We start from the raw sequence: 27,407 nt of genomic DNA, 5'->3' as shown, positions 1-27,407 counted from the left end.
ATTGATTCCTTTCCTATTTAGCGTGGTGATCTAAGGATGCATCCTCTGAATACATGGCCCTTTGACACCTGCAGCATGTGTCTTCAGGACCCATCATATCTGTATTTCTGTCACTGTAATTTGTTTTAACTGTTTTTAATACTGAACTGTTCGATTGTTGTAGTCATCCTGGGACCTGCTGAAGGACAAGTAACAACAACCAAACAACAACAATAATAACATCCTGCCTTAGGAAAGGTGGTGCATAGATTCTAACAAACCCAAGAACAATTTTAAAAGAACAGATTAAAGCATTTGGGGCTTCTTAATTTAGAGAAATGACCAAGAAGGATAGGATTATGCAAGGCGTGGAGGAAGTGACAGACATAACTTTTCCTTCTTCCCTCATAATATAAGAACTTGTGCTAAATTCAGAATAAATGAAAGAACATATTTCTTCACAACCCACATCTTTAATTTATGGACATTGCTGCAACAAGAAGGGGTGACAGCCACCAGTTTAGCTGTTTTTAAAGGAGGATTAGGCAAATTTATGCAGGGTAGGTCTAACAGCAGCCACTCATTACACAGACAGTATGCCAGTTACTAGGAAGCAACAGCTATTGCTTTCAAGCTCTGCTTGTGAGCTTTCCAGTAGCATCTGCTTAACCTCTCATTCCCCAGTCTGGCACTCTCTGGATATTTTGGACTAACTTCCATCACCCTTCGTCAGCATGGCTGTGCTCACTAGTGCTGATGACAATCACACTCCAACACATCTGTAAGACATTTGGTTGGGAAGGTTGTCTTTAACCATTGTGCAAAAGAGGATGCTAGGCTGCTTGGGCCTCTTGTTCTTTTGATCGATCGTATTTTTAAAGTATTGGTTTTTTAAAAAACATTTATAAACCACCCTTCACCTGTAATGATATCTGAAATATACTCATCAAGTTGAGAGTGGATTTCATGCTCTTTATTCAGCTCATAGTGGTGAGGAGGAATGAAAGTTCCCCCAAAGTATCTGCTTTATATATATTATTTACCCAATGGGCTGCACGTGATTGACTAATTTTGGAATTCTCCTGTAGGCCAATCAGGTTGTGGATTCACTTCCATCTGGAGCTGGATTGGGTGGCTCCTGCGGACCAATCATACTACTGCATTGTTCTAGGACCAATCAGACTGCTGCATTCTGAATCCTATTGTTCTAGGACCAATCAGACTGCTGCATTTTGGGATCCTATTCAACTCAGTACATAACAATATCCGTGTGGAATACAACACATAAAATCACATAATGCACTATAATAAAACCACAAGGCCCCTTCCAATAAAAAAGGAGCAGTGAAAAACCCAGAGCAGGATCAACTTCACACCTAAACCACAAAAATGCCTGAGCAAACAGGCTGATCTTAACTTGGTGCCAAAATGGTGAAAGTGACAATGCAACCCGGTGTTCAGGTTAAAACTGTAAAGTGGAAGGAAAGGAGGACCTTTTTCTGCCTCCCCATTTGCAGCCACTCTCTGAAGACTGGAGAAGAGACCCAATAATAATAATAATAATAATAATAATAATAATAATAATAATAATAATAAATTATTTCTACTCCACCCATCTGGCTAGGTTTCCCCAGCCACCCTGGGTGGCTTCCAACAGAAGGTTAAAAATACATTAAAACATCAGTCATTAAAAACTTCCCTAAAAACAGAAGAATATCAAGAATGGGCAGGGGGTGGGCAGGGGAAGGACGAGACCATGTGAAAAATGAACATACTATTTTAGCTGCAGTTCATTCATTCAGCTTTGTATTCTTGTTATAAAAAAGCGTGCCTAGACATTCCACTGTTGCACCCATAACCTAGGTTTAAGGTGCCATTTAGCTCCTAGCTTTCATATCTCAGTTTCTATCACTGTGCCAACCACACTTCTAAAGAAAGGGTGTTCCACAGGGAGGGTGCCACTACTGAAAAGCCTTGCTCTATGTAATCACCACATAATGTACCCCATTCAATGGCGGAATAGTCACAGGTAGATGATATAGGGAGAGGCAAATCTTCATATGTGTACACATAAACACTTGCCTTGACTGTTAGGGAGCAATTTTAGCACTCCCTTTGGAGACAGTGACAAGAAGGAGAAGTTAAAACTGAATAGAGAAAGTGTCACTGATAGTATCTAGAACAAATCTCAGAGGGAAGAAAAATTGGAAGGAAGAATAAACTTTGGGTCCCTCCAAATCAAACACAGGAGTATGAAATCTTTTCAAAATCTCTCACCAGCAGGGGCGCCGAGTTATAAAAAATATTGGGGGGGCGGGGGCCCATACCGACTTATAAAAAATATTGGGGGGGCCCAAGACCTCCAAACCGCTGCTGCTGGGGGAACGAAAGGGGCGAGCCCCGGGCTGCCCCGACCTTAAGTGAACCTGTGAGGGCCCGCCCTTTGCGGCAGCCGATTGGCTGCCGCCGTGGGCGGTGAATATTAATGAGCTAGGGGGAATCCCCGCTTCTCGCGGGGCTGACGCCAGCCCCGCAAGATTGTTGATGGGTCGAGAGCCCGCAACCCCACCCCCTCTCTAGATCGGGAGTGGCTTTGTTTTAACTCATTACTGAATGTATTTTAAAAGGTAACTATCGTCAAACAAGGAAAATAAAAAATACCAACATAATTTTGTGATTTTACAAAGCATAATATAATAATTTTCTTAAATTATTGGGGGGGCAGAGCCCCCCCAAACGAATTTTTGAGGGGGCTCGGGCCCCCTCAGGCCCCATGGAGTCGGCGCCTATGCTCACCAGCCTCGATTTCGGCAGTCGAAGGAGAGGACCCCATTTTCATCTGGTGTCCATTTTATTCCTGTAGAGACATCAAAACAATTTTGCTGTGGATCTGGCACACACAGGAAAACAAGCAGCCATATTACGTAAGCATCAAAACCTTAACTAGGCCCTTTCCCAGCATTACAATATTATAACAGTTGCTTATTGTGGGATTTCTCTACAGAGTGAAGCAAAACACAATCCAAAAACCTTGAACTCTCTATCAATTGTGCAGAAATCTTAACTGCAAAGCAAACCAATACTGTATTCTGAGGCTGAAATCCTGTGCATATTTACTTTGGAATAAGCCTCATTGACATAAATGTATGAGACAGAGGGTCATCAGTCATGGGCAGGCTCCTAATTTAATTAAATTCATCATTATTACTGTGTACTCACCCTGCCTGAACTGCAGGGAATGGGCACAAACAAGACAATTTATTTTGTCCCATTTATTTTGACTAGTTTATAGTTTTCTCCCATGGACAACATGAATATTGTGGGTGGTGTTGGTAGACCAGTTGATGACTTTTGTGCCTGTTGTAGCAGTTGTAATAGGCTCTGCTAAATGCTGTAATTGAATTTTTCAGACCACCTAAACAAAACTTGCACATCACCAGTGGTCCAAAGAACACAGTTCGGGAACCCCTGATTTAGATGTAATATCTACATTTTATGAGTGTTTTCCAAGTTTGGTGGGACAAACTTCCAAGTCAATATGCATAGGGGATCACACCCTAAGGATGCTTAACATTGGCTATGTGGGGTTTCAGACACATAGCACTCAAGTACAACATTCCTAGAGTGAACATGCTAGTGGATGCTTTGTACCAGCCAGGAGTCTAACTTCCTGTTATCTCCTGAGCTGTGACAATTTTCCTCTGCATGTGAATTGAGGGCATGTGAGTGTGTGAGGCCTAATCTGGGCAAGGGAGCACAGCTCCTTCCTTTTGCTCTTCTCCATTTTTGCTTTTACATGTGTTAGAAGAGGTGATGGCCTGTCTGCAGTCACTTAGGAACTAACTCCCTTATGGGATAGTTCCACATGTGTACAGTGGAACCTTGGTTTGCATATGTCTTAGTTTGCATACATTTTGGATTACAAACACGTCAAACCCAGAAGTGCATGTCCTGGTTTGCAACCTTATTTTGGATTACAACCCTTTTTGGGTTTTTTATTACGAACTATTTTTTTTTGAAGCCCCATTGGCGAAAGCACGCCTTGGGTTACAACCTGCTTTAGTTTACAAATGGACGTCCAGAATGGATTATGGTTGTAAACCAAGGTACCACTGTATATAGTTTTGTAACCTAAGTCTGCCTTCAGGGATCCAACTGTGAACTGAATGATTGTGAGTAAATTACATTTATATTGACTTTAATAAGACTGCCATGTCTATTCTTTTTAAGAGGGACTCAAATGATCTTGCAACAAACAAACTGCTGTGTATTAAAAAGAGGGATGCACTCTGCTAAGTAAAGGACTTGCTAATGCAAGTTGGGAAGGATTTTATTAAACAATATATCCTCTCCTGCCTCCCTGAACAGTACCATAGGCTGGTGTATTGTAGCATCTCTGAACTGATTTTGGTTTAGTGTACTCCTTTTCTTTGAATAATTAAGGGCCAAACTATATGTTATGGTCTGCCCCTTGAGGGCACACATTTTCTTTCAGAAATTGCATGCTAGGTATGGGCCAATGATTCAGTTTTTGTTTCTCCCAGTTTCTCATTTCCCAATCATATGCTTAGTACTTCACATTTCCATATGTTTATGAATCATTATGAATCCATTAGCATTTTAGTGTAATTTTCTCCTAATGTACACCTATTTCTCTGCAATCTTGCCTAATACACACAATTTTACAGAGTGATTTCCCAAAATATAACATTTTAAAATATGTTATTTTCCCTAATACAGTGGTGCCCCTCAAGACGAACGCCTCGCAAGACGGAAAACCCGCTAGACGAAAGGGTTTTCCGTTTTGGAGGCGCTTCGCAAAACGAATTTCCCTATGGGCTTGCTTCGCAAGACGAAAATGTCTTGCGAGTTCCTGCAGGTTTTTTTCCCCTTCCCCCCCTTTTTTCTAAGCTGCTAAGCCGCTTATCAGCTGATCCGATAAGCCGATAAGCCGCTAAAAGCCGCTAATAGCGCTAATCCGCTAAGCCGTCAATGGGCTTGCTTCGCAAGACGAAAAAACCGCTAGACGAAGAGACTCGTGGAATGGATTAATTTCGTCTTGCGAGGCACCACTGTACATGCATTTGAATGCATACTTTCCCCTAATACATACATTTTTGTACATATTACTTGGCTGTAATGGAAGGGTTCATGTATTGTTTCGGAAAATGTGAACTAGGTACGTTCACCTTTAAATGCAAACTGAATTGAACACCCTCCAAATCCCTATTGCAAGTACACAGCCTTCCAGCAAGATCAGAACCTGGTGTGGAGTGTAGGAAAGCTTTAGCCCTTGCTCCTTACTGTGCTTGCAATCCAAATCTGGGGCTGTGAGCTCACATCTTTTATTTTCATGGGGGTTAAGTTTCATTCAATCCATGTGCAGTTAAGCCTGAAACCTTTCTAAGAAAATGCCAGATAGGCATGAAGATTTTTACCTGGATAGAGTCTGAAGAATCCTGTAGAGCTGCCAAAGTATTGCCAAGTGAGAGTTGGATCTCTTTCAAAATTGTCCACAAAAACAGCATTCAGTGCTTCAGACATATAAACCCCATTCAAAATATCAGGGTCTGTGACAAAAAGAGGGAATAAGGAAACAATAGTAAGAAAGGGAAAGAAAGAATGAGAAGGAATAAAAACAAACAAACCTATAGAGGATACAGATGCACCAGCGTCCTCCGCCAACAATATCTAGCCAAACTCCCCTCTTCTTTCATGAGGACTAGAAGCCTAACAAATATCAATGTATCAAGATGCCTTATTCTAAGCACAGTGGTACCTCGGGTTACATACGCTTCAGATTACATATGCTTCAGGTTACAGACTCCGCTAACCCAGAATATTAACTCGCGTTAAGAACTTTGCTTCAGGATGAGAACAGAAATCGTGCTCTGGCGGTGCGGCGGAAGCACGAGGCCCCATCAGCTAAAGTGGTGCTTCAGGTTAAGAACAGTTTCAGGTTAAGAACGGACCTCCGGAATGAATTAAGTACTTAACCCAAGGTACCACTGTACATCTAACATTAAACTAACTTTTCCAGTATTTTCAATGAGTGGCACCTGTTTTCCTCAGGCTTAGCTGTAGGTCTTTCCTTGCCCAGCTTCCGGACAAAATCTAACCAAAGAGCTGGTACTGATGAAACCCAGCTAACTAGGGACAAATTGCAGGTTACTCTGAGAGAACTATAATTGATCTCCCCATTCGCAATCAATTTTATTTTTGTTTTTTTGCCAAGTTCAGGTGTATGTGTGTTCTTGCTAAATAACTTAAACAGTAAAACAGCACAATGATTGGGGATGCTTAACAATTCCCTTCCTGTATCATTTACATAATCCAAATCACCCCTTCAAGCAGTTTTTGCTCAGAGAAGGGGAAGAGTCTATTGAATGTCAGCCCTCCTGCCTGCCTTCCTTCCTTCCGTTTTTGAATCCAGTTACCCAGCCGGTTATTTTATTACTCACCCACATATGTGGGTCACAAGGATTCATATTTTCCTCCCATAAAACATACATGACACGCAAGTCTATGGTCAATCTTTTCCTCTCTTCCTAGAGTTGCCAGCTAAATTTTGATACTTTATCTCTGGCTCTATTGCTGCCTTACCAATAGAATAAACACAGAAATACTCTACCTTTGTTGTAAACATTAGTTGGAAGCTGTATGTCACTTAATGTTGTGTTCACCAGCAGGTTATTGAAGTGCTCATTTGGTTCCAGAATGAATTCATCACCAAGCTCCACATAATTATCTTTATCATCCTTTTCGTTAATGAGAACGGCATTGTAATAATTAATCTGGGGATGAAGAAAAAAAATAGAGAGACAATATATTAGATTTCAGCACCTAAATTTCACGTTGGCACGACCTCAGTCACCCTAGACACACATTCATTTATACCTTAATAAACCCCTACACAAGGCTTTAGAGGGACGTGGGTGGCACTGTGGGTTAAACCAGAGTCTAGGATCAGAAGGTTGGCGGTTCGAATCCCCGTGACGGGGTGAGCTCCCGATTCTCGGTCCCTGCTCCTGCCAACCTAACAGTTTGAAAGCACGTCATGTGCAAGTAGATAAATAGGGACTGCTCCGGCAGGAAGGTAAACGGCGTTTCCGTGTGCTGCTCTGGTTCGCCAGAAGTGGCTTAGTCATGCTGGCCACATGACCCAGAAGCTGTCTGCGGAAAAACGCCGGCTCCCTCGGCCTATAGAGCGAGATGAGCACGCAACCCCAGAGTCAGTCATGACTGGACCTAATGGTCAGGGTTCCCTTTACCTTTACCTTTACACAAGGCTTTACATCACAAAATCACACTAATCCACAATCTTCTGGTGCAAAAGCAAAAAATAAAAATGCGCAAAACACCTGTTCACCTGAGGCAAACTTGCAACAGTCCCGAGCCAATCCAAGGATTCCAACCCAACCAAATTCCAAGATTCTAGATTCCTAATTCCAATTAAGCTTCTGGATTTTACTTCTGGTTACGTCAGTGTGCATGTCGTACTGAGTATGCTTTATGTATGTATATGTAGACTGTGAATGCAGTGTATGCTGTATATGTATATGTGCCATTTATCTAGAGTGGCCACACCCAACATTGGCATGTGGCCTCCAGAGACTAGGCCAGAGAGGGAATGTGGCCCTCAGGCTGACAAAAAGTCCTACCCCCCCCCATCTAAGGCCATGTGAACAACTTTCTACTGTTAAAAAATTAAGGTTTCATTGATATTAAACAAAGACCCATATACAACATTCAGCAGTCTTTCCCTAGAAGTGAATGGATATTGCATATGGATTCAAAAGTACGCCTCTGGGATTTTTTTGCTGTTATGCTTTGTTGTCATTCAATGATGAGATAAGCTAGACTGCTGAATATAAACCCCTTCTATATAAACCATTAAAGGTACAGAAACCCTACCCCTTCTTTGAACTTACGATAAAGGAATAAGCTGCACATCTCCTGCCTGTGCTGCACATTCCATGCAGGCACTGGATTTTCCACTGACCTACATTCTCAGGCTCACTTTATATTCTGCTGGGTTTAACACTGATGAATTTGTCAAACATACAGCTGAATTTCAATCCTCTAGACTGCCTCGGCAACACAAAATGTCTAAGTAATTGGCAGTTTTGCTAACTGGCTGCCTGCAGATGCAAGGTGGCATACTGGGAGATCATTAGATGCCAAAGTTTGAGTAGCAAGGCTATTGATAATTGGGATGAATGATGAACTGTATACATTTGTATGCCCTCTTAAAAGTGATCTCTGCTCTGGCTTCCTGCCTAGACTCTCCATATAGTCCACATACACCTTGATAGTCTTTGATAGCTAACTGAATCCTCTATTTGTATTGCATTGACTTAAATGCTAAATTAGGGAGTGAGGTCTGCATCAAGGCAACTAAACTCAAAGGCCTGCTTAATGCCCCTCTTTTTTAAAAAAATAAACAAACATAAATCTGCTGTCTTGACAACTGAGCACAGAGAGACCTTGGGTTGATATCGTATAAATCTTTTCAATACAGGAAAAATATGAATAATGATAAATGCCAGAAATGTTCACAAGCAACTCTGGCCTATGCGATTTGAAAATGCTCTGTTACTTAAGCTCCTGTGGAAACGATTTGCGGAATTAATTAAGCTACAACGCTGATTTAATCACCTTATTTTGAGATGCATCCCTGTGAGGTAGTAGGTTTCTGCTGAACTCTGGATTGTTTACAGCAATGCTTGTAGCAAAGCACATTATTTTACAGTTCTGGAAATCATATTCTATGCCTATAATTGGAAGACTGGGTTGAATATCTTTTAGATCTGCCCATTAAACAATGAATCATGTTCTACAGGAGAGATAAATCAGGAGAAACTTAATGCAATTTGGCAATCGTTACGAGAATTATTCTCTAATTGATTATTATTTGGCTGGAGGAAAAGGTTCCCCTTCCCTTTAATGTTTCCTCATCACTTCCTCATCAAAAAACTGTCCATTAGCCAACTAACATATTCTACTGGGAAATGCTGACTGGGTGAAGGAATGAGGCTGTGGAGTCTTGCTAAACTGGGAGATATCAAAACTGTTTTCTCTCTGTACTACTGAAAGTTGGACTAATCTCCTGTCAATTTTCATTAAAGTATTAATACCAAAGCGGTGCCTTGTATACATCTGGTGCAGGAGCTTAGAGCAAAAATATTTCAGGACCCAATACTAGCTGCATACTACAGGTGGAAGTTGTATGCAGGCAAAAAAAAAAAAAAAAAAAAAAGGTAAATAAGGGAGCAGGAGGCGCTGAATGTTATATAGTATGCATATGGATGTTTACAAGTCACCCTTGCCCAGCCCAGCAAAGTAAGACCTACCAAAGTAAATGGGACCTATGACAAGTAGATTTGCACAGTATTGCATCTTTATGGAGAAGGACCATCAAATTCATGGCTTCCACATGACAATTTAAGACCAGTCCACACTGTGTGGAAATGCCATTCACTTTTGTGTGCCTTTGCAGAAAAGGCTAGCTAGTGATTTCTGGCAAATGTGGCAAGGCATCTAGTGGCACGCAAACTATGCTTGCTTGGGGATCTGAAGAAATCCTACAAATGCCTCACTCAGTGCCTTCTCCCACAAGGGGCAATACTAGAAAACCACCAATATATGGCTGGTTGGTAACACCTTTTTCACCTGCGCTATAATTGAGACCTCATTTTGAATGCCATAACACTTTCACCAGTGATTTCCACAAATTAATAGGATGTTTAGAATTCCAGTCCAAAGAGTTTTAGCAGGCTCACAACAAGTGGAGCAGGCATCCAGTGGAGAAAACTGCACTCCTAGGATAGCCAACATGGTGCCCTCCAGATGTTGAGGCAAGGCAATTCTCAGCATGTCTAGGAATGTGATAGGTCCAGCTCCCCTGTCTGAGGCGCTCATGTGAATGAATGTTTCTCCATACGAAGAAATTTTCTCTGCATACAGAAGTAAATGTCAGGGACAGTTCAAGGCCTAGCCTTCTTCCAAGATCTATGTTTCTGTGTGTGGAGGAATTTGGAACAAACACTTGCAATAAATGCATGACTTACATCCAATGAGGAATTGAACTCGTGATACAGATCTGCATCTTCTGCCGCCTCAACCAAACGCTGTAAAATAAATAATAAAATGTGAAGTGATGCTCAAGACTTTTCCAAAGTATTACTCAAAGGGAGGAAAACAAATCTAAAATAATGAAGTTTAGGAGAACCACATTTTCCCCCAAGGCAGGTTTCTATGTCTTTCACAGTTGGATGTCACATTCAGCTTTATCCAAAGTGGAGATGTGGTGGTGAGAAAAGTATCACCTGTTGAATTTCTGCCTGTCATAAGGTGTCTAAAAACATAGCACGCCTGTCAGATGGAGAGGGCGGGAGTGGAGAAACCATAGTAACCCTACTCTTGGTCTCCATATCTTGCCTAACCCAAAAGAAAGTGCTGAAGGAGTGTTTTTTTCAATGTATTTTTATTAAAGATTTTCTTGATTTACAACGGTATGTGCAATGTCTCCCTCTCATATTTTTCCCCCCATGTAACATTCCCCCCCCCAGGAGTGTTTTAAAGATCAATAGACATCCTTCCTGCTACAAGGTTAAATTTAGCTGGCTATATTCACAGTCTTTCCTAGCCAGCTCCAACAGTTCCCCGGACAGCCTTTCAGGCTATTAAGCACAATCTTTATTGGGGGGGGGGGGATATAGCAGAGAAGCAATGGGGGGGGGATGCGCATTTCTTTTTGGAACAGAACCCAGAGGAAAAACAACCATGCAGTCCTTCATCTACTAAGTCTACAAAGATGGAGACAAGAGGGCTGTTACCACGGTCACAGAACCAATGAACCAAGAACAGTCTGCCTGGGTTTATTAAAGCAGGATCAAATAGCCATTTATAAACCTTGCCAACAGCACCAACTAAGCCAGCACAGTATTTTTATTTTGTAACTGCATAGGTAAGCCACATATTTCAGTTGAAAAGAAATTATACACACAGAGAGACACACAAAAATGGGTGCTTCAATAAATAAATATAGACGACTTTGGGACAAAACTACAAATAGCATGAGAGAGCTATGTTTTCTTTTTAAAAAATTATTATTATTATTATTATTATTATTATTATTATTATTATTAATTCACTTTCTCACCCACCCTTCACCATAAATTCCAGAGCAGGTTACAACAACTGAAACGGGGACCTTCTACATGCAAAACACATGCTTTGCTTGCTACAGTGTCTTTCTTCTGGAAGGCGACTAAGGAAATCTGTTCCTACATGATTATTTATTAAGTACCATGTACACTATCTCCTCGCCACACCCTGCAGCTTTGAGGTGTGCAACAAGTTTAACTGAGAAAACTATAAAAATTGAAAGATTTGAATAGGTCAGGCTAGACAAGAAGTTGTTGGACTACAACTTCCCATCATCCCTGACCATAAGTCACGCTGACCATGAGTCACGATGGGAGTCTACCAAAATCTGGCAAATGCTATACTGCCTACCCCTGGATTGGAGGATGATCTGTTTTTATTACTTTTGTTTCTTTTCCTTTTTCACTCTTGCCTGGGGAGGAATTTGAATATTTACCTCAACAGCTTCTACTTTTCTCCCCAACATGCTTTGCATCTCTTCAGAGAACTTCTTCACCAGCTCCAAGCCATCCACCTCTTTGATCTTCAGAGTTGGTTCCACATCTTTATACTTCTATTAAAAGCAAAATGAAAACAAAGGACTCAATTTCTCAAGGAATGTGATGGGTCGATTATCACTGAACTTGGTTACCACAGCTAGTGTGTGGTTGAGATTTCCAAAAAGTATAGTCTGGATTGAGTAAAATAGCTTGTGACTCAAGAGAATTAAAAATGCTCTAAATAAAATAATTCACCTGAGGTGCAAACATGACCTAAAAAAAAAAAGACCTGCCAAAGTGCCCAAGAACAAACTCCACAACAGACCTATTGAAGTAAATGCATGGCCTAAGTAACTTGAAAGCCACAAATAATTTATGTTTATTGCAATTACTTGCTGACATAAATTATGTGCTCAAAAGCAAAAGTTAGATTTTCAAAAATTAGACCTTGGGTGCATCTGAATATCACAGGGCAATTTACAACATAAAAACACAAAAATTCATGCTATAAAATAAAATAAAAACAATAACCCCTCCACCCCCACAGTTTAAAAGGCATAGATTGCTTAATTGGCCAAAAGCCTGACAGAAAATGGATGTTTTTGCCTGGAGCCTAAAGATATGTAACAAAGGTGCCAGGCAAGCCTCCCTACATAACAGCCTAGCTGCTGCATTCTGCACCAGCTACTGGAACAACTTCAAAGGTCACCTCACATATGTAGATTACACTGCAGCAGCCCAACCTCAAGACTGCCAGTACATGGATCACCATGGCCAGGCTATTCCGGTTAAGGATGACAACAGCTGGTACAAAACAATAGCTAGCAAGAGATATTCCTTACCATGGAGGCTACGTGATGGATCACTGTTGGTTATGGGAGCATCCCTAGACTATATGCCTGCTTCTTCAAAGGGAATGCAACCCCATCTCAGAACAGGCAGCTCATCTAATTCCCAGACCTACGCACAATGCCTCTGTCTGTATCTGTCAAGATGCAGCCACTTACTGTATCATCTCACCACTGCCTCCAGGTACTGCTCTAGAATCTGCACAACCATTCCCGAGTCAGATGACAGAGAAATAGAGATGGAATGCTGGGTGTCATCAGCGTACTGGTTGTACTTCACTCCAAATCTCCTAATGATTATTCCTAACAGTTTCATAAATGTGTTGAACAGTGCTGAGGACAGGATGGAATGATCCAGCAAAACTGTTATGGTGCTGAGGAAGAGCTTCTCAATGCTACTCTCTGGAAAAGGCCATGAAGTTAGAAGTGGAACCACCATATTACTGTGGCTCCAACTCCAAATCTTCATATACAGTGGTACCTCGGGTTAAGTACTTAATTTGTTCTGGAGGTCCGTTCTTAACCTGAAACTGTTCTTAACCTGAAGCACCACTTTAGCTAATGGGGCCTCCAGCTGCTGCCGCGCCGCCGAAGCCCGATTTCTGTTCTCATCCTGAAGCAAAGTTCTTAACCTGAGGTAGTATTTCTGGGTTAGCGAAGTCTGTAACCTGAAGCATATGTAACCCAAGGTACCACTGTACTGTAGTCAATGCAATGGTATCAAAAAACCACTGGGAGATGAAGGAGAATTAACAGGGTTGCATTTCCCCTGTCCTTCTCCAGATAACTGTCAGGGTGATTTGGCCTCAAACCAGGTCTGCACCTAGATGAGAGTGGGTCCAGATAATCAGCTTCATCAAAGTGTTCCTCATGGTTAGTTGACAGAATCTATCCACTGCAATGTCATCACACACATGAAAAACCAGCCACAAAATGCTCTAATGGGCTTCCACACCAGTGGGCACTGCAGAAGTACATCAGGTTATTTTTGCTTATCAGATTTTCCATGGTCAAAACAAAATAAAAAAATTCCTTCCAGTAGCACCTTAAAGACCAACTAAGTTAGTTCTTGGTATGAGCTTTCGTGTGCATGCACACTTCTTCAGATTTCTTATCTGAAGAAGTGTGCATGCACACGAAAGCTCATACCAAGAACTAACTTAGTTGGTCTTTAAGGTGCTACTGGAAGGATTTTTTTTTATTTTTTTTTTGACTATGGCAGACCAACACGGCTACCTATCTGTAACTAGATTTTCCATGATAAGGGGAAAGCCAGATTACATGTAATAAAAAATAAAAAATGTGGTGTTGCCACTTTGGTGATGTCATCAGGCAGATGTAGTGAAAAACTTGCATGCACCACTAATTTCAAAATAAATTCTCATCTGGAAGCACTTCTAATGTTAAAGAATATTTAAGAATTTTGCAGGCTCTCTATATATGGACAATTATATTACCTGTAATGATAATTTGGAGGAATAAGATGAGCAATCAAAGATCCTGCCATTATAAAGGCTCATTCATTCATTAGAGAAAACTGTGGAGCATATGTGGGGTAAGAAATGCCTTGAGGGTGGAAAGGGGAGGAGGCAGCCAGACAGAAATAGAATCATATCAACCCCCTAGTAGGCATGCATAGAAGCTGCCAGCTTTGCTTGGTGTGATTAGCAATGCAAGGGCTTTGCAGGATTAAATACAGCCTCTGCATCCATGCTGATGCTAGTGGAGCAGGGAAGAGGAGAGGGTGATCACAAAGGTTAGCCTGGTAACGCTGCAAAGGAGAGGTGTGCATGGACCAGAGACAGAAGGCCTAGGGGTTAATGGGAAAGTTCACGATACTCATCATCTCACATCATCTGCTGCCTAATCCACTTGATTCAGCAGCCAAATTTTGCTGACAAATATGCTCAGCTCTGCTACTCTAAGAGTTTTAATTGTGCTCCTCCCCTGTGAGATCAAGAAATCCCACCTAGGAACGCAGATGAGAATATCTTGTGTGCCTTCTGCATAGAAATGTCTGTCTGTCTGTCTGTCTTTCTAGATCAAACAACCTCAGAATTCATTAGCAATAATGACACCGGAGTGATTCAGGATAGAACAGGCATGAAGATAAATAAGCAGCAAGACTTTTGTATCTCACAAGCTTTCATTCTTTTCTATAAAGGTGTGTCATCCAGATGTACATAATACATTCTGTGGTAGGCTCACAATGGAACAGTGCCCACCACATTTTGTTCAGGCAAACACACGAAAAAAGAAAAACTCAGACCTGAGGCTTGCTGGATGACCTTGGGGCACCTACTGTTTCTCAGCCTAACCTACCTCACGGGATTGTTGTGAAGATACAATGGGAAGTGGGAGGACCATGTATACCACACATATATGGGCCTTGCTATTGTTTACTTGTTTATTCGGGGCCAGGGAGGAATTTTCTGCAAACAAACTGGCCAACTTGCAAGTTTTCACTTACCTCATAGCAACCGTCACAATTTTGGGGGATAGGGCAGTGGACCAGATCCTTAGTTGTGGGGGTACCCTGTTAAAGGGTCCAGGATTGGTGACACTGTCCAGGAGTCCTTAAAGGGACAGATGGGCCAATATACCTCTCCCAATGGTGATCTGTGTGGGGTTGTGGGACCTAATCCATGTTGGGGTTGACTCTCCAGCACAGGGTCCACCCCTCTTGGTTCTGATCAGGCAGAATGCAGGTTGCTTGATGCTGGATACATGCCCAATGCCTTAGCCAAACCTACCCTTTCCTGTAATCATTAAAGTTGTGGCCTAATTCAACCCAGTATGTTTCCTCTGCCCATTCTTTCAGTTGTCCCTGCACCGCCTGTGGGCATCATGCGCTTGTGACAGCAATTATACCTTTAATAGCCAACCTAGATTGCTGTCTGTGGGCTCAGACTACATTTCACAGCTTCTGGCTTCTTACTACTATATTTTGGAAAAGTCACAGTTCATCTACTATCTCCATGCTTAAGTTATAAAGTGTGGATGCGAGCAGAGAGAAGCTAAAGCAGAAGCTAGGTCTACATCAAATGTTTCACTGCAAGTGAAAGTTGTGTCATAAATTGAAATAGTTCCCTCCGATCCCCACAGGAACCCTACTCTCTTTAAGTTCCATGCATCATTATACTAGCTGTCCTTCACTTTATATGTGATTATATAATTCAGACATAGATTTAAATAACTTGGTTTGCTATCAAATTTAGTTTGGGCCTGAGAAACAGCTTAGCAACAGAGAACCTGGTTCAGTACTCTGTTGCACATTCTTGGGTCAAATTCAATTTCTTGAGGATGGAAACATCACACTGGGCTCCGTGGGAAAAGAGACGAGTTGATGCTGCATGAAACATCTTATTGGTTTCTCTGTCAGCTCCTCTGATAGTTATAGCAGTAAATGGATTTGTTATAAAACAGAAAAATGATTTGTTGCTTGCAGCATCCAACTCTGATGTTCACAGAGAAATGAGGACAAGTGCAAAGAATGATATATGCTACTTTCCCCAAACCACCTAAGTGAGATGGCTCATTCCCATGATGAAATTTAGTAGCAAGACAATGGCAGAGAAAGTGAGTGATTAGCTTAGGAAAGGTGGTTTGACAGAGCAATATTTCCACCTAAAGCTTTCCCCTCCAAGCAATAACAGACACAACTGCAGCACTGGAAGATTTTGACCGGACTCACGTTCTCTGCAGCATTGATTCATACACAAGTGGTATGCCATCCTCCATAAAGCTGCACACTCATATCCCTTCTCCAGAGTATATTGCATCAAAGGGCAAACAACCCTTGGGGGACATTTAAAGCCATTACAACACTGAGTCAAAATAGAACCATTTTTATACAGTGTTATAGACTCATAGAAGAGGCGGCAAAGAGAAATCATTTCCTCCCTCAAAAAGGGCACGTGTTGCAGTGCAACCTGGCAACCAAACCCTGTGTTGTGGGTGGGTACAATTGGATAGCCACAACACCCCGTTGGTAGGTCCCTCGATGCTGGGTTTAATCAGGCCAATGGGATGCTAGCCAAATGGATCGAGGGACCTATATATGCCCATGCACGTGACCCTGAGCTTCCTCTTTGAGCCAGTGCATCGGAACACCTGCCCACCTCTCTCTATATTTAGGGCTTGCACTTGACCTTGCTATGCCACCGTGTGTCATCTGTCGTTGGGACAGGGGCACGGCAGGAATTTTCCCCACTTGGCTGATTGGCTGTTGTTATTTGGGTTTCATCTACTGCATAGCAAATCGTCACAATTTGTAAGTTTGCGGATAGGCTCTGGTTCAGGTGATAGGGATGGGGGAACGCTCTCGCCATCCCTATGAGAAGGGTATTCCATTAAAGGAATCCAGGGACTCAATGGTTTGGTCAACCCTGAGAGGGGTTGTGCCTGTGCCTGAGTCCAGGGGGACATATGGGTGGTGGACTAGCCTGAACCTGGCTTTCCACTGTTCCAGGTGTTCACCCTAGGCTGACCTATGCTGGTGCCCTGGGTCAGCGCTACCTGCCACGGTGCAGGGAGCTAGTCGAACCAGAGCCTATGGAACCACTCGATGTAATCAATAAAGTTGTGGCCTAAATTCTGCCCAAAACCAAACCAAAATTTGAGTCTTGTCTGAAATGATTTAAGGGGGAGATTAAAAGGTCTAAACACACAAAAGAAACATCCTTAAAAGCCACAGCAAAAGGATAAAGTTCTGCCTCCTTGGGTGCACCAGGTTTAATTGAGAACAGCAGATATAGAACAAGAGCTATAGGACTTCCAGTCCACACAAATCCCAACAGGCATCTGCACATTTCATGGGGAAAACTAATGATCTATGTAAATAATGAAATACCAAGAACCATTTGTCAGACGAGTCCTACAGGAAAGCCACAAGAATTCATTTCTCACTTCATAGCAAAAAGGTACACTTCCAATGAAGATAAGTTAGCACCTTTGGCACTGGTTAGCACTGTAACATCAACAGTGCTCCAAACATCCAGTCAATAAAATCTATGGTTGAGCTGAAATGGGTGGGTGTGTTTCATTAAATTGATCACACCCATTAACCCACTTACCCTTTTCAGCAATATTGAGAAAGGGCAACTTAGAATCAGGGGGGGAAAGTTCCCTCATTCAGGGTGAAGCCAGTAAACATTACCCTCACTCTGATTTGGATTAGTGGTGTCATCATACAGGCAGCGACTGCATCACAGCAAACCCAGAAGTGACCCTAAAACGTCATTAAAAATCACAAAAAGGGGCAGGGTGGGGGCAGAGTGGGGGAAGAACAGGGTGTTTGCAGGCTTTTTCACTGGGTGTTCTGGTTGTACGCAATTTCACGCAAGTGAGCAATGACCCAAAATGTGACCCCTTCACAAACCAGGAGTTGCCTGTATAGCTTGTTTGCCTATAAGGCACTGTGATGTCATCAGACTGACTACCAATTACTAGAAACCACAGGATGGGACAAGTGGAAAACCTACTTGCAGGTTTCCCACAGGCATCTGGTTGGCCATTGTGAGAACAGGATGGGCCATGGGCCTGATCCGGGAGGCTCTTATGTTTTTATTGTATGATTTCTTATTTCCTGGATCAGAGGGCAAGCAAGAATAATAATTTTATTTTAAAAACAAGCACTAGAGCAGCTGCCAAGAGGGGACAATATTTATATACTGCTTGATTGTCAGAAAACCTCTGAAGCATTTTACCAAAAATGTAAAATAAAATATAAAAATTCTCAGTTATTTAAAAATATTCCAAAGATGATTTAAATCAGCAATAAGTAAAAAGAGATAAAAACACATGTTACTTCTCCATATCTGGAAAGGGTTGCCTATTAAAATAAAAATGTTTTAAAGAGGTGCCGAAAATAATACAGTGAAGGCACCTGCCTATGTCAATAGGCAGGGAGTTCCAAAGTACAGATGCTGCCACACTATGAGTGCAGAATGAGTGTTATGTGGCATCCATAATAGGGTCAATTTCGCAGATCAAAGCAGTCAAGTGCACATATATGGGATAAGGTCATCCTGCAAGTAAACTAGTCCAAGATCTTAAGGGTTTTAGATACTAATAATAACACCCAGTGCTTTTTTTTCTAGAAAAATGGGTGCCAGTACTCACCATGAAATTATTACACGTACTACACTTCTTAACAAAAACAATAAAGAAAGAAAGAGGTGCTGGTACTGCATACCCCTGAGTACCCCCTGGGGGAAAGGCACTGATAAACCCTTGAACTTGGCCCGATATCAAATGAGCAACCAGTGCAAATGTCTTAGCAGAGGTGTTATATGCTAAACAGATCTGGATAAACAGAACTGAGTGTCATCAGTGTACTTGCCCCAAATCTGCCAGGAGGCCAAAAAACACTCTCCCAGCATTAGTCTCTGGATTCAGTCCTGTTGGTAGGATCAGAACCACTGTAATAGTGCTCCCAATTCCCATTCCACAGAGCCAGTCAAAGAAGATTACTATGGTGAGCAGTATCGAAAGAGAAGCAGGAGCAAGGTTGCACCCTCCTTGTTCCACTTTCTTGTAATGGTCATCCATCAGGGTGACCAAGGGTGACTCAGTCACATGGCCAGATCTGAACCCAGATTGGAAAGGATCTAAATAATCCATGTCATCCAAGAATGCTTGCAGCTCCCCACCAAAACTCTGTCTACCACCCTCAGAAGCCCTATGACTCTGACCTTGTTGGCTGAGGTACTCCTGAAAACTTGCCAACAAAAAGTCAGTTCAGCCATCATAAAATCTATCAAAAGAAGCATGATGAGAGACATGAAGCTAAATTAGGAATGGCGAAAGGGCATAAAGAAAAAGCAGATTTCAAAGGTTGTCAAACCATCCATTTCCTGGATTGTGTATTTGGTTTCTCTTCTGCATTCCAGCCCACATTAATTAGTGTTGGTGTTGGAAATGTCATGATGCTAATTACTTTTGTATCTGGGGCCACTGTGGAGCTGCCCAGATGTACTGGTCAAGATTAACATCCTGACTAGGCATAAATTAAATTTTGATTCAGTTATCATTACAATCTTATGCATGTTTCCTCGGAAGTCCTACAGAGCTCAATGGCACTTTCTCCTTAGTAAGCATGTTTAGGATTGCAGCCTCAGACTACCTATTGTAAAGCATATTGGTCATCATAAAGATAGATTACTCTTATTAAACTCTTAGTAATCACTAAGAATACCTTTGCCAAGCTTGAGCTATAACAGGGAATGTACAATAGATGTGTTTTATTCTACTTAATGAGGAAATTAACCAATGTCATTGAAATGAAAAATGGTATTACTACTGGGGACAATCTCTCTCTCTGTGTGTGTGTATACACACAAACACACAGCAAGCTCACCACATGGTGGTATTATTATTATTATTATTATTAATAATAATAATAACTACAGGAAATGAAAACTGAACACATTCTAGTAAGGATTAAAACAGCTCACCAATTAAACATGCAGTCTACAGAAAAATAAACTATAATAATGATACACTTCTACTGAAGCAGATATAACAGGCATATGTTGTATTATTGAAGGCAATTAATTTACAGGCAAAATAGTGCATATGGCCTGCATGAAGGGAAGTGCCAATCATTTGCCCAATCCTTCTTTGCTCTTTATTTTTTGTTCTTATGCTCTCTCTTCCTGTACCATCACACCCCATAGCAATTACCTATTCTCTGTCTTGGGTTGGGGGGAGAATAAACAGTCCATAGAAGGTGTAGGAAAGTGTGAGATGGAAAAATACCAAATCATGCCACACCAGCAAAAAATATTTATTAGTCTATGCATAGGATCTTTGATAGCCTGTTACAAAACTGCAATGTACTATGGAATATGACCAACCAAAACATTGTTTGTTTGTTCAATAAAACCACAACTGCCATTTTTAAACCACATATGCTATACAACAGACATTAGTGCCATTATACACTGCTGGTGTGTATGCTCCCATTCTAGTGCTGAGCAGGATATTAACTTCTCAGCACACTCAGAGAAGCACAGCACTGCCCCAGCCTGCTGCCAAAATGCCTCCAGAACAGTGACAATGAGAGACAGATTGGACAATATTTTCATCTCCCAGCAGTGTAACACTGTCAAGCACATGGACAGCTGACTACCGCTGAAAAACATGGTAGGATTTTCTAAAATATGCTTCACATGAGACAACACATTTTTTAGTGACACATGTGAAAACCACCTAAAACAGTGAAACAGAACCTGTGGCCTCTCATATGTTGTTGAACTTGCCTCCTCAACATCAGCCAGCACGGTCAAGAATAATGAGAGTTCTAGGCTAACAAGTTTTACACAGCCATAGATTCCCCATGCCTGTATCTTAAGGAATCTGCACAATCCCAAATGAATCAGGCTATCTATCTTGTATAGTTACCATAGTAACTAAAGGAGCCCATTCCAACTCTCAGAGGTTTTGCGAAATGAGTTGCTTCTCTGCCCATAAAACCTCTTTCCCTGAGCATGTGGTCAAAAGCATGCCTGCCTAAAGGCCAGGATGATAATTTGTCAGGTTATACTTTGCTGAAAGCTATGTGTATTGGGGCAAAAGCGGAGATTGGGGGGCAGGCAATAACTGTGTAATATTGATGCAAGCAGCATGACAGCAAAAATGTTACAGAGAGAAGCCAAAGAAAGAGCACAAGGCAAATACCAATACTTCACTGGGGAAAGACTACAGCTTTGGGAACTTTTTGTTTATTTAATTTTGCTAGGTGCTTGTTCCACATACTTTTCTTATCCTAGGTACTATCTTAATAATTGGCCCCAAGAAAATGTTGCATGGCTAAATAGTACAAAACTGCTGAGGTGAGCTAGTCAACACTGTAATGCAGGTGTCCCCCTTCTCTTGGAGGTGTTGTTAGAATAAAAGAACAGCCTGCTGGATCAGGCCAGTGGCCTATCTAGTCCAGCATCCTGTTCTAACCAGATACTGTGGAAAACCTGCAAGCAGGACCTGAATACAAGAGCACTCTCTCCTTCTATGGTTTCCAGCAACCAGGGGCATAGCTAGCTGCTCCAGCACATGGAGGGCAATTCACCCAGAGGGGCGCCACAGCGAGCTGCCCACAGAGTCCGCCTGGCAGATGCAAGCCCTACGCTGCCGTTTTGGGCAGCACAGGGCCCCGAGCCACTGCGTCACTCCTAGGAGAGACGCGTGGCTCAGGTAAGTGTGCCATTTTGTCACCCCCTCAGGGATGACACCCTGGGCAGATCACACCTCCCTTCCTATGCCCCTGCCAGCAACTGGTATTCAGAAGCATTGTTGTCTCCAACTGTGGAGGCAGAGCATAGCCATCATGGCTAACAGCCATTGATAGCCCTCTCGTCCATGAATTTGTCTAATTCTTTTTAGAAGACATCTAGATTGGTGGCCATAACTGCCTCCTGTGGCTTAACTATGCACTGCATGAAGAAGTATTTTCATTTATCTTTCCTGAATCTTCCAGCATTCAACTTCATTGGATCTCCACATGTTGTGGTGTTATGATGGAGGGAGAAAAAGCATTTTTATATTCACAAGCTTTTGAAAGTTTGAGATTACTGTATTATAAGATGCTGCAGTACACCATCTTGAATATCCCATAGAAATGTAAGGTATTAAGTTGTGAGTGGACGGAGAAGACGGCACAGAGATTTCTCGAAGTGGTTCTTTATAGTAAGCTGGAACTGAACTGAACTGAACTGAACTGAACTGAACTGAACTGAACTGAACAGCTCAGCCGGCCTGCTTTTATAGGGTGAGAACTGCAATACATAACATAAGGCATGAATGTTTAAAATAAATATCAGAACAAACATTCTCTTTGGCACTGGCGATATGTTGTGAACCTCTCAAGTTTAGAAGGTACAAAATTTTGAAAAGAATCAAAGCTTATGAAGACTAAATAAGTATCCTAATACTTGCTTTTTCTGAAATATGTTTTGAGAGAGAGAGAGAGAGAGAGAGAGAGAGAGAGAGAGAGATGAAGAGTGTATTTGCACAAAAGATTATAATGAAGGATATTTGCACTTCTGTGAAAAGTATATGTGGCCGATATACCACTTACCTTTTGTAATAAAAGAGAGCCAGAATACTTTGTGACTATGTAATATAAGTCCCCACCAAAGGCATCAGCCCAGGACTTCACTCTACAGATGGGGAAGAAAAAAAGAGAGTCAGTTATTTCCATGTTTGGCAGCCAGATGAGCAGTTATGATGCATCTGGTCACTTCAAATGCTGCAATTTCCCTCCGCCAATGTTGACTTCAGATTTTGAGGGACCCTTGAGCTAGATTCCCTCATTGGGAATTGCCATTGCCGCCTCTACCCATTTGCCTACCCTCTTCCTATGAGTCCTAGGTGGAGGCTGCTTTTCCTTCCTGCTCTAGTCACTATTTGGAGAGGGGCATGTGGACCAAGCAGCAGGAGCAAGTTGGAGGAATATGACCAGGGGGTTCTAGGGTTCAGCACTGGGGGCCTTGATGCAGTGTGGATCTTGATAGGTACCCAACAATACAGGCAGCCCCTCCTGATACCAGCCCTGCATTTCTGCCAATACAAAGCAGCAGCTCAGAATGAACTGTATTCTCCTATATATAATTTTGAATAATTTAACAGGCAACTGACTATAGGACTAACGTTCCACATGTCTAGTAAGCAGGGTGGTTTTGCTGGCTTGCTTGGATTAATTAAGTCAAGTTGTCTCCACACCAGGAATGGGCAGCCTGTTGCTTTCTTGATGTTATTGGACTCCAACTCCTGCTAGCCCTAGCTGGACTACACAGGGAGTTGGATTACTGATGTGTAAAGCAGGGTTGAGGAACCTCCACATGTTGTTGGATTACAAGGGGCAGAAAAGTAGCAGTTCAGAAGAGTTGGTGACCAGAGGTTCTATGCACATCAGTCACCATGGTAACAGTTAAGGGAGACAGCTATGAAACTTAATCGCTTTGCCATATTTCCATATTGTTGAGTAATAACTGGATGGAATCAATGAAGTTTAAACAGGAGAAAACCAGTGTATGACTTGTGTTCCATGGCTGCAATCCTGTGCACAGTTAAGCTTCTTAAATCCCTTTATTTCAGTAGTTTTTAAACAGCCTTACTGTAGGATTGTAGCCAAAAATTTTGAAACCTCCATTTCTGAGGCTAGGTTGTGTTCCTGTGTAATATTTATCCTTGGAGGCATAAAGCTGTTCTTTGTTTAAACAGTCCCATGACACTGTACTGTGAATTGTTTATTTCCTTCCAGCAACATATGCCAGCACTCATATAAGATGTGGGGGGAAAGTGCTTATTTTCTTACAAGATTGTGATCAATTGTACATTTACTGTAGGTCCTTGGGACAGCGTATTGCGAACAGTGCAAGGTTTGGTTTCTTCCTGATGTGTTTGTAATGTAAATCAAAGAGCAAGGGGGCTTCCGTATTTACACCTCAAAGTGTGCATGGCAAAGATAAAGAGGGCCTTATTGGCTCTAGTTTTACCTCCTGTTGACGTCCCTGCCTTCTGCCCTACCATTCCCATTGGGCACTAGCCACCACTGTTTGAGAGTATGAAAGAAACAAAGCAGAAAAGGAATATAAGGAGCCAGCTCTCCAAGCTAGGCCTATGAATGAGGTCACTTTCTTGTTTTGACCTGGCTGAAGCTTTTGCCACCATGTACGAAAAATGTCACTTGTGAAGCAACCTGAGGGTACCAGTACTTCTGCCTTATAAATAAATAAATAAATAAATAGGTAGTTGTTTGTAAAATTCCATGGGCAGAGTAGGAGGATAAGAAGCACCTGCTTATAATCCCTCTTCTTCCCATTCCCTTCCCCACCTCAATCTATTTCTCTGTATTCCTATCATGCAACCTCCTTCCCATTATGTGCCACTTGCATTTCCGCTTTTTTGGGTAATGTGTGTCAACAGGAAAAAGAGAGGGTATAAAATTTTCATATGCCAATTTATATGTACAGATACGAATTTAGAATTAATTACTGTGATCTGAGTAAAAAATACAGTCATCTTCTGTGGATGACTGTGGTCACATTGTGGTTGTGGGCTTACAACAACATAACTTAGGTGCCTGCTCACTCTGCTGTCCAGGTGTCAACGGCTGCTGGACAACTGAATAATAATAATAATAATAATAATAATAATAATAATAATTTTATTATTTGTACCCCACCCACCTGACTGGGTGGCTTCCAGCATATACAGTAACATCATAAAACATTAAAAACTTCCCTATACAGTGGTACCTCGGGTTACATACGCTTCAGGTTACAGACTCCGCGAACCCAGAAATAGTACCTCGGGTTAAGAACTTTGCTTCAGGATAAGAACAGAAATCGTGCTCCGACAGCGCAGCAGCAGCGGGAGGCCCCATTAGCTAAAGTGGTACCTCAGGTTAAGAACAGTTTCAGGTTAAGTACGGATCTCCGGAACGAATTAAGTACTTAACCCGAGGTACCACTGTACAGGGCTGCCTTCAGACGTCTTCTAAAGATTGTATAGTCACTAACTTTGATGACTACTTGTGCTCCTTTGACCAGACAGCCCTTCAAACAGAAAACTCCTTCAAACAAAGCAAGGGATGGAAAACTCAGGCCAAGGGGCTGAATGTGGCCTTCCAAACGTCTTTCTCTGGCCCTTGAGACTCTCGCTAGGCCATGCCCCACATTCGTCCTCCCCCTCCCCTTCCCCTCTTTTTTTGCCTAGCTGGAATATGTCCTTGAACAGCAACAAAATCTGTTTCTTGCCTGAAGAGATTATGTTAAAATTTCTGACTTGCATGAGGTTAGACTATAGCCTATTGTACAAAGAGAAGAGTTGCATTAATCGCTCTACGCACTTTGTACACCTGGCCTTGCCTACAACCAACATCCAGTGGCCCCTGAAAATATTTCCCAGCCCCTGAAATAGAAGACAGCCCTTCAACAGACCTTGAAATATAGGGGTGCTGTTTGTAAAGCGAGACACATGTCCACCCTGTGCCTAGAGTGCTGTAATGCCACCTGCTTTTCATTTTTTTCTCCTCTTTGCTACAAGGGAGGGAAGGCTCGGGTTGTGTGGCTAGGCCCAGAAAAAGACAGAAGTGAAGAGCTTTCCAGTATGGGCTTCCCAAAACGGCTGAAATTGCTTCAAGACCCTTTCAGACAACCTCACTCACCAACCCCCTCACCTTCAGCCAGCCAGCTATAACTAGGCCGGAGTGGTGGCAGGAAGGGAGAAGCTCTGATCGGTGGTGCTCATTTTAAACCCGCTAATTAAGGCAGGGCTGCATCATTTTTATTTGCCTTAGGCCTTGGGGTGCCAGCTTCATTGTGACATTATACTCCAGCATTCACAACCACCTTTCTAGCTTTATAGATTTCAGGAAAGAAAAGAAAGGCACAGCAAAAATTAGCAATGCACTCTGTGGAAGCCTTTAGGAAAACAAGGGTTTAGGACATACTGTAGTAAACGAAGCAGGGTTGGTAGCTGTTAGATATTTTACCTGCCCACTGTACCCTCAGGTTCGGTATCAGGTGTTTACTTGAATAATGGCTGCAAGCCTCACCATGTCTACTCAGAAGTAAGTCCCATTGACTTCAGTGGCGCTTACTCACAGGTATGTGGGGCTAGGATTTCTACCTCAATCAAATATGGTGACTGGGGGCAGCAGGGGGAGGGGAGGTTACATTTATTTCTGTTTATCACACAAGCTGACCTGTTAAGTCTTTCCCCTGATCCACCATGCTGCACTTTCTGAGCCACACCTGATTCTTAGCAGAGGTGGGATTTTTTAATTTTTTAAAAAATAACATCTCAGCTTGTCCTGCATCCTGAGGCAGGATGACTTCACACAGAGCACCCATAACCCCCTCCCTTCCTTATTTTGGCACACTAAGAGCAGTTATAGATGCTACAGCCCTATACAGCCAAGCACATGCCTGGTTACTGCTGGGTAAGGTTGACAATTCAGGGTGATAATACCCAAAAGGGAGGTTGTGCAGGACATGTGCAAATCCAAAGCTGGCACACATTCCCTGCACTCCTTCATTTCCAGAATATTCTTGCACCAGATTACCATTTTTAATAAGAAATTGGTGATTTCAAGTGAGTAAAATGAAAAACTCCTAAAAGAAAAGTACTTTTTTGAGAAGGGTACAGAAAGTAAGATGCATGCCGGTAGGCCAGTGACGCCGAACACCAGATTCAGGATGACCATATTTAACCTGCACTACACTTGTACATTGCATTCATATCAAGCAGCATAAGAAGTAAATGGCAGGATGGGAGTATTTTTGTTCTTGAAAGGAAAGAGAAGGCCTACCTATGAGATGGTGCATTAAACAGCAACAGAGGTAGCTTGGGAGACAGCAAAGGGCTAAGTAACACAAACAAGCAAAAGGGAAGGCCACTTACGTTTCGAGTGGTATCTTTGTCTGAGACCTGGTAAATGGCAGGAGGCAGGCGAGTGAGAGAAAAAGCCACAGGAGGCCACCTGGCAGCATCCTCCACACCAAAACTATCAGCAGCAAGATCAATTGCATAGACCGAGGGATCCTTGACCTTGTTTCCTTCCCTTAGGATGGTCCTCCTGGCATCAGGTAGGCAGCCCCCAGCATGGTGTTCTGCTGGGGTAAGGGTGGGAGAGCGAAAAACGGGGAATACCTAAGCCTTCATCCTATCATAACTGTGTTGTGGCATCGCTTCTCTTCCCCACCCCTCTCCAAACAGGCTACAGCTCCCTGAAGGAACCGGCACCTGAATCTGCTGGGTTCAAGTCAGATGGGGCGACTCAAAGAGATCCACCACCCCATGGCTGCGAAGGGCAATAGTGGACATCCAACTTCTGTGCCCTGCAGGAATGGCAGACTGAGGGGAACTCTGGAAACAGCAGAAGCAGCAGTATCTACGTAATCCACTGCCGGCCCTTTAATCCCCT

The 27,407-nt window shown here is 42.4% G+C and overlaps 1 protein-coding gene across 1 annotated transcript in view; it reads right to left on the bottom strand.

Moving 5' to 3' along the window:
* CACNA2D4 (calcium voltage-gated channel auxiliary subunit alpha2delta 4) overlaps window positions 1-27,069 on the bottom strand; it is a 163,595-nt gene extending 136,526 nt beyond the window's left edge. The window contains 7 exon segments of the mRNA XM_081879036.1: window positions 2,776-2,836; window positions 5,418-5,549; window positions 6,611-6,773; window positions 10,050-10,109; window positions 11,585-11,701; window positions 22,554-22,635; window positions 26,885-27,069. Coding sequence (XP_081735162.1) covers window positions 2,776-2,836; window positions 5,418-5,549; window positions 6,611-6,773; window positions 10,050-10,109; window positions 11,585-11,701; window positions 22,554-22,635; window positions 26,885-27,012 — 743 coding nt within the window. The 5' untranslated portion in view covers window positions 27,013-27,069.
* Between the last annotated feature and the right edge of the window lie 338 nt (window positions 27,070-27,407).

The sequence above is a fragment of the Podarcis erhardii genome (genome assembly GCF_964252035.2).
Source record: "Podarcis erhardii genome assembly, chromosome: 10".
NCBI classification, from domain to species: domain Eukaryota; kingdom Metazoa; phylum Chordata; class Lepidosauria; order Squamata; family Lacertidae; genus Podarcis; species Podarcis erhardii.
This window is presented reverse-complemented; position numbering and strand designations above follow the sequence as displayed.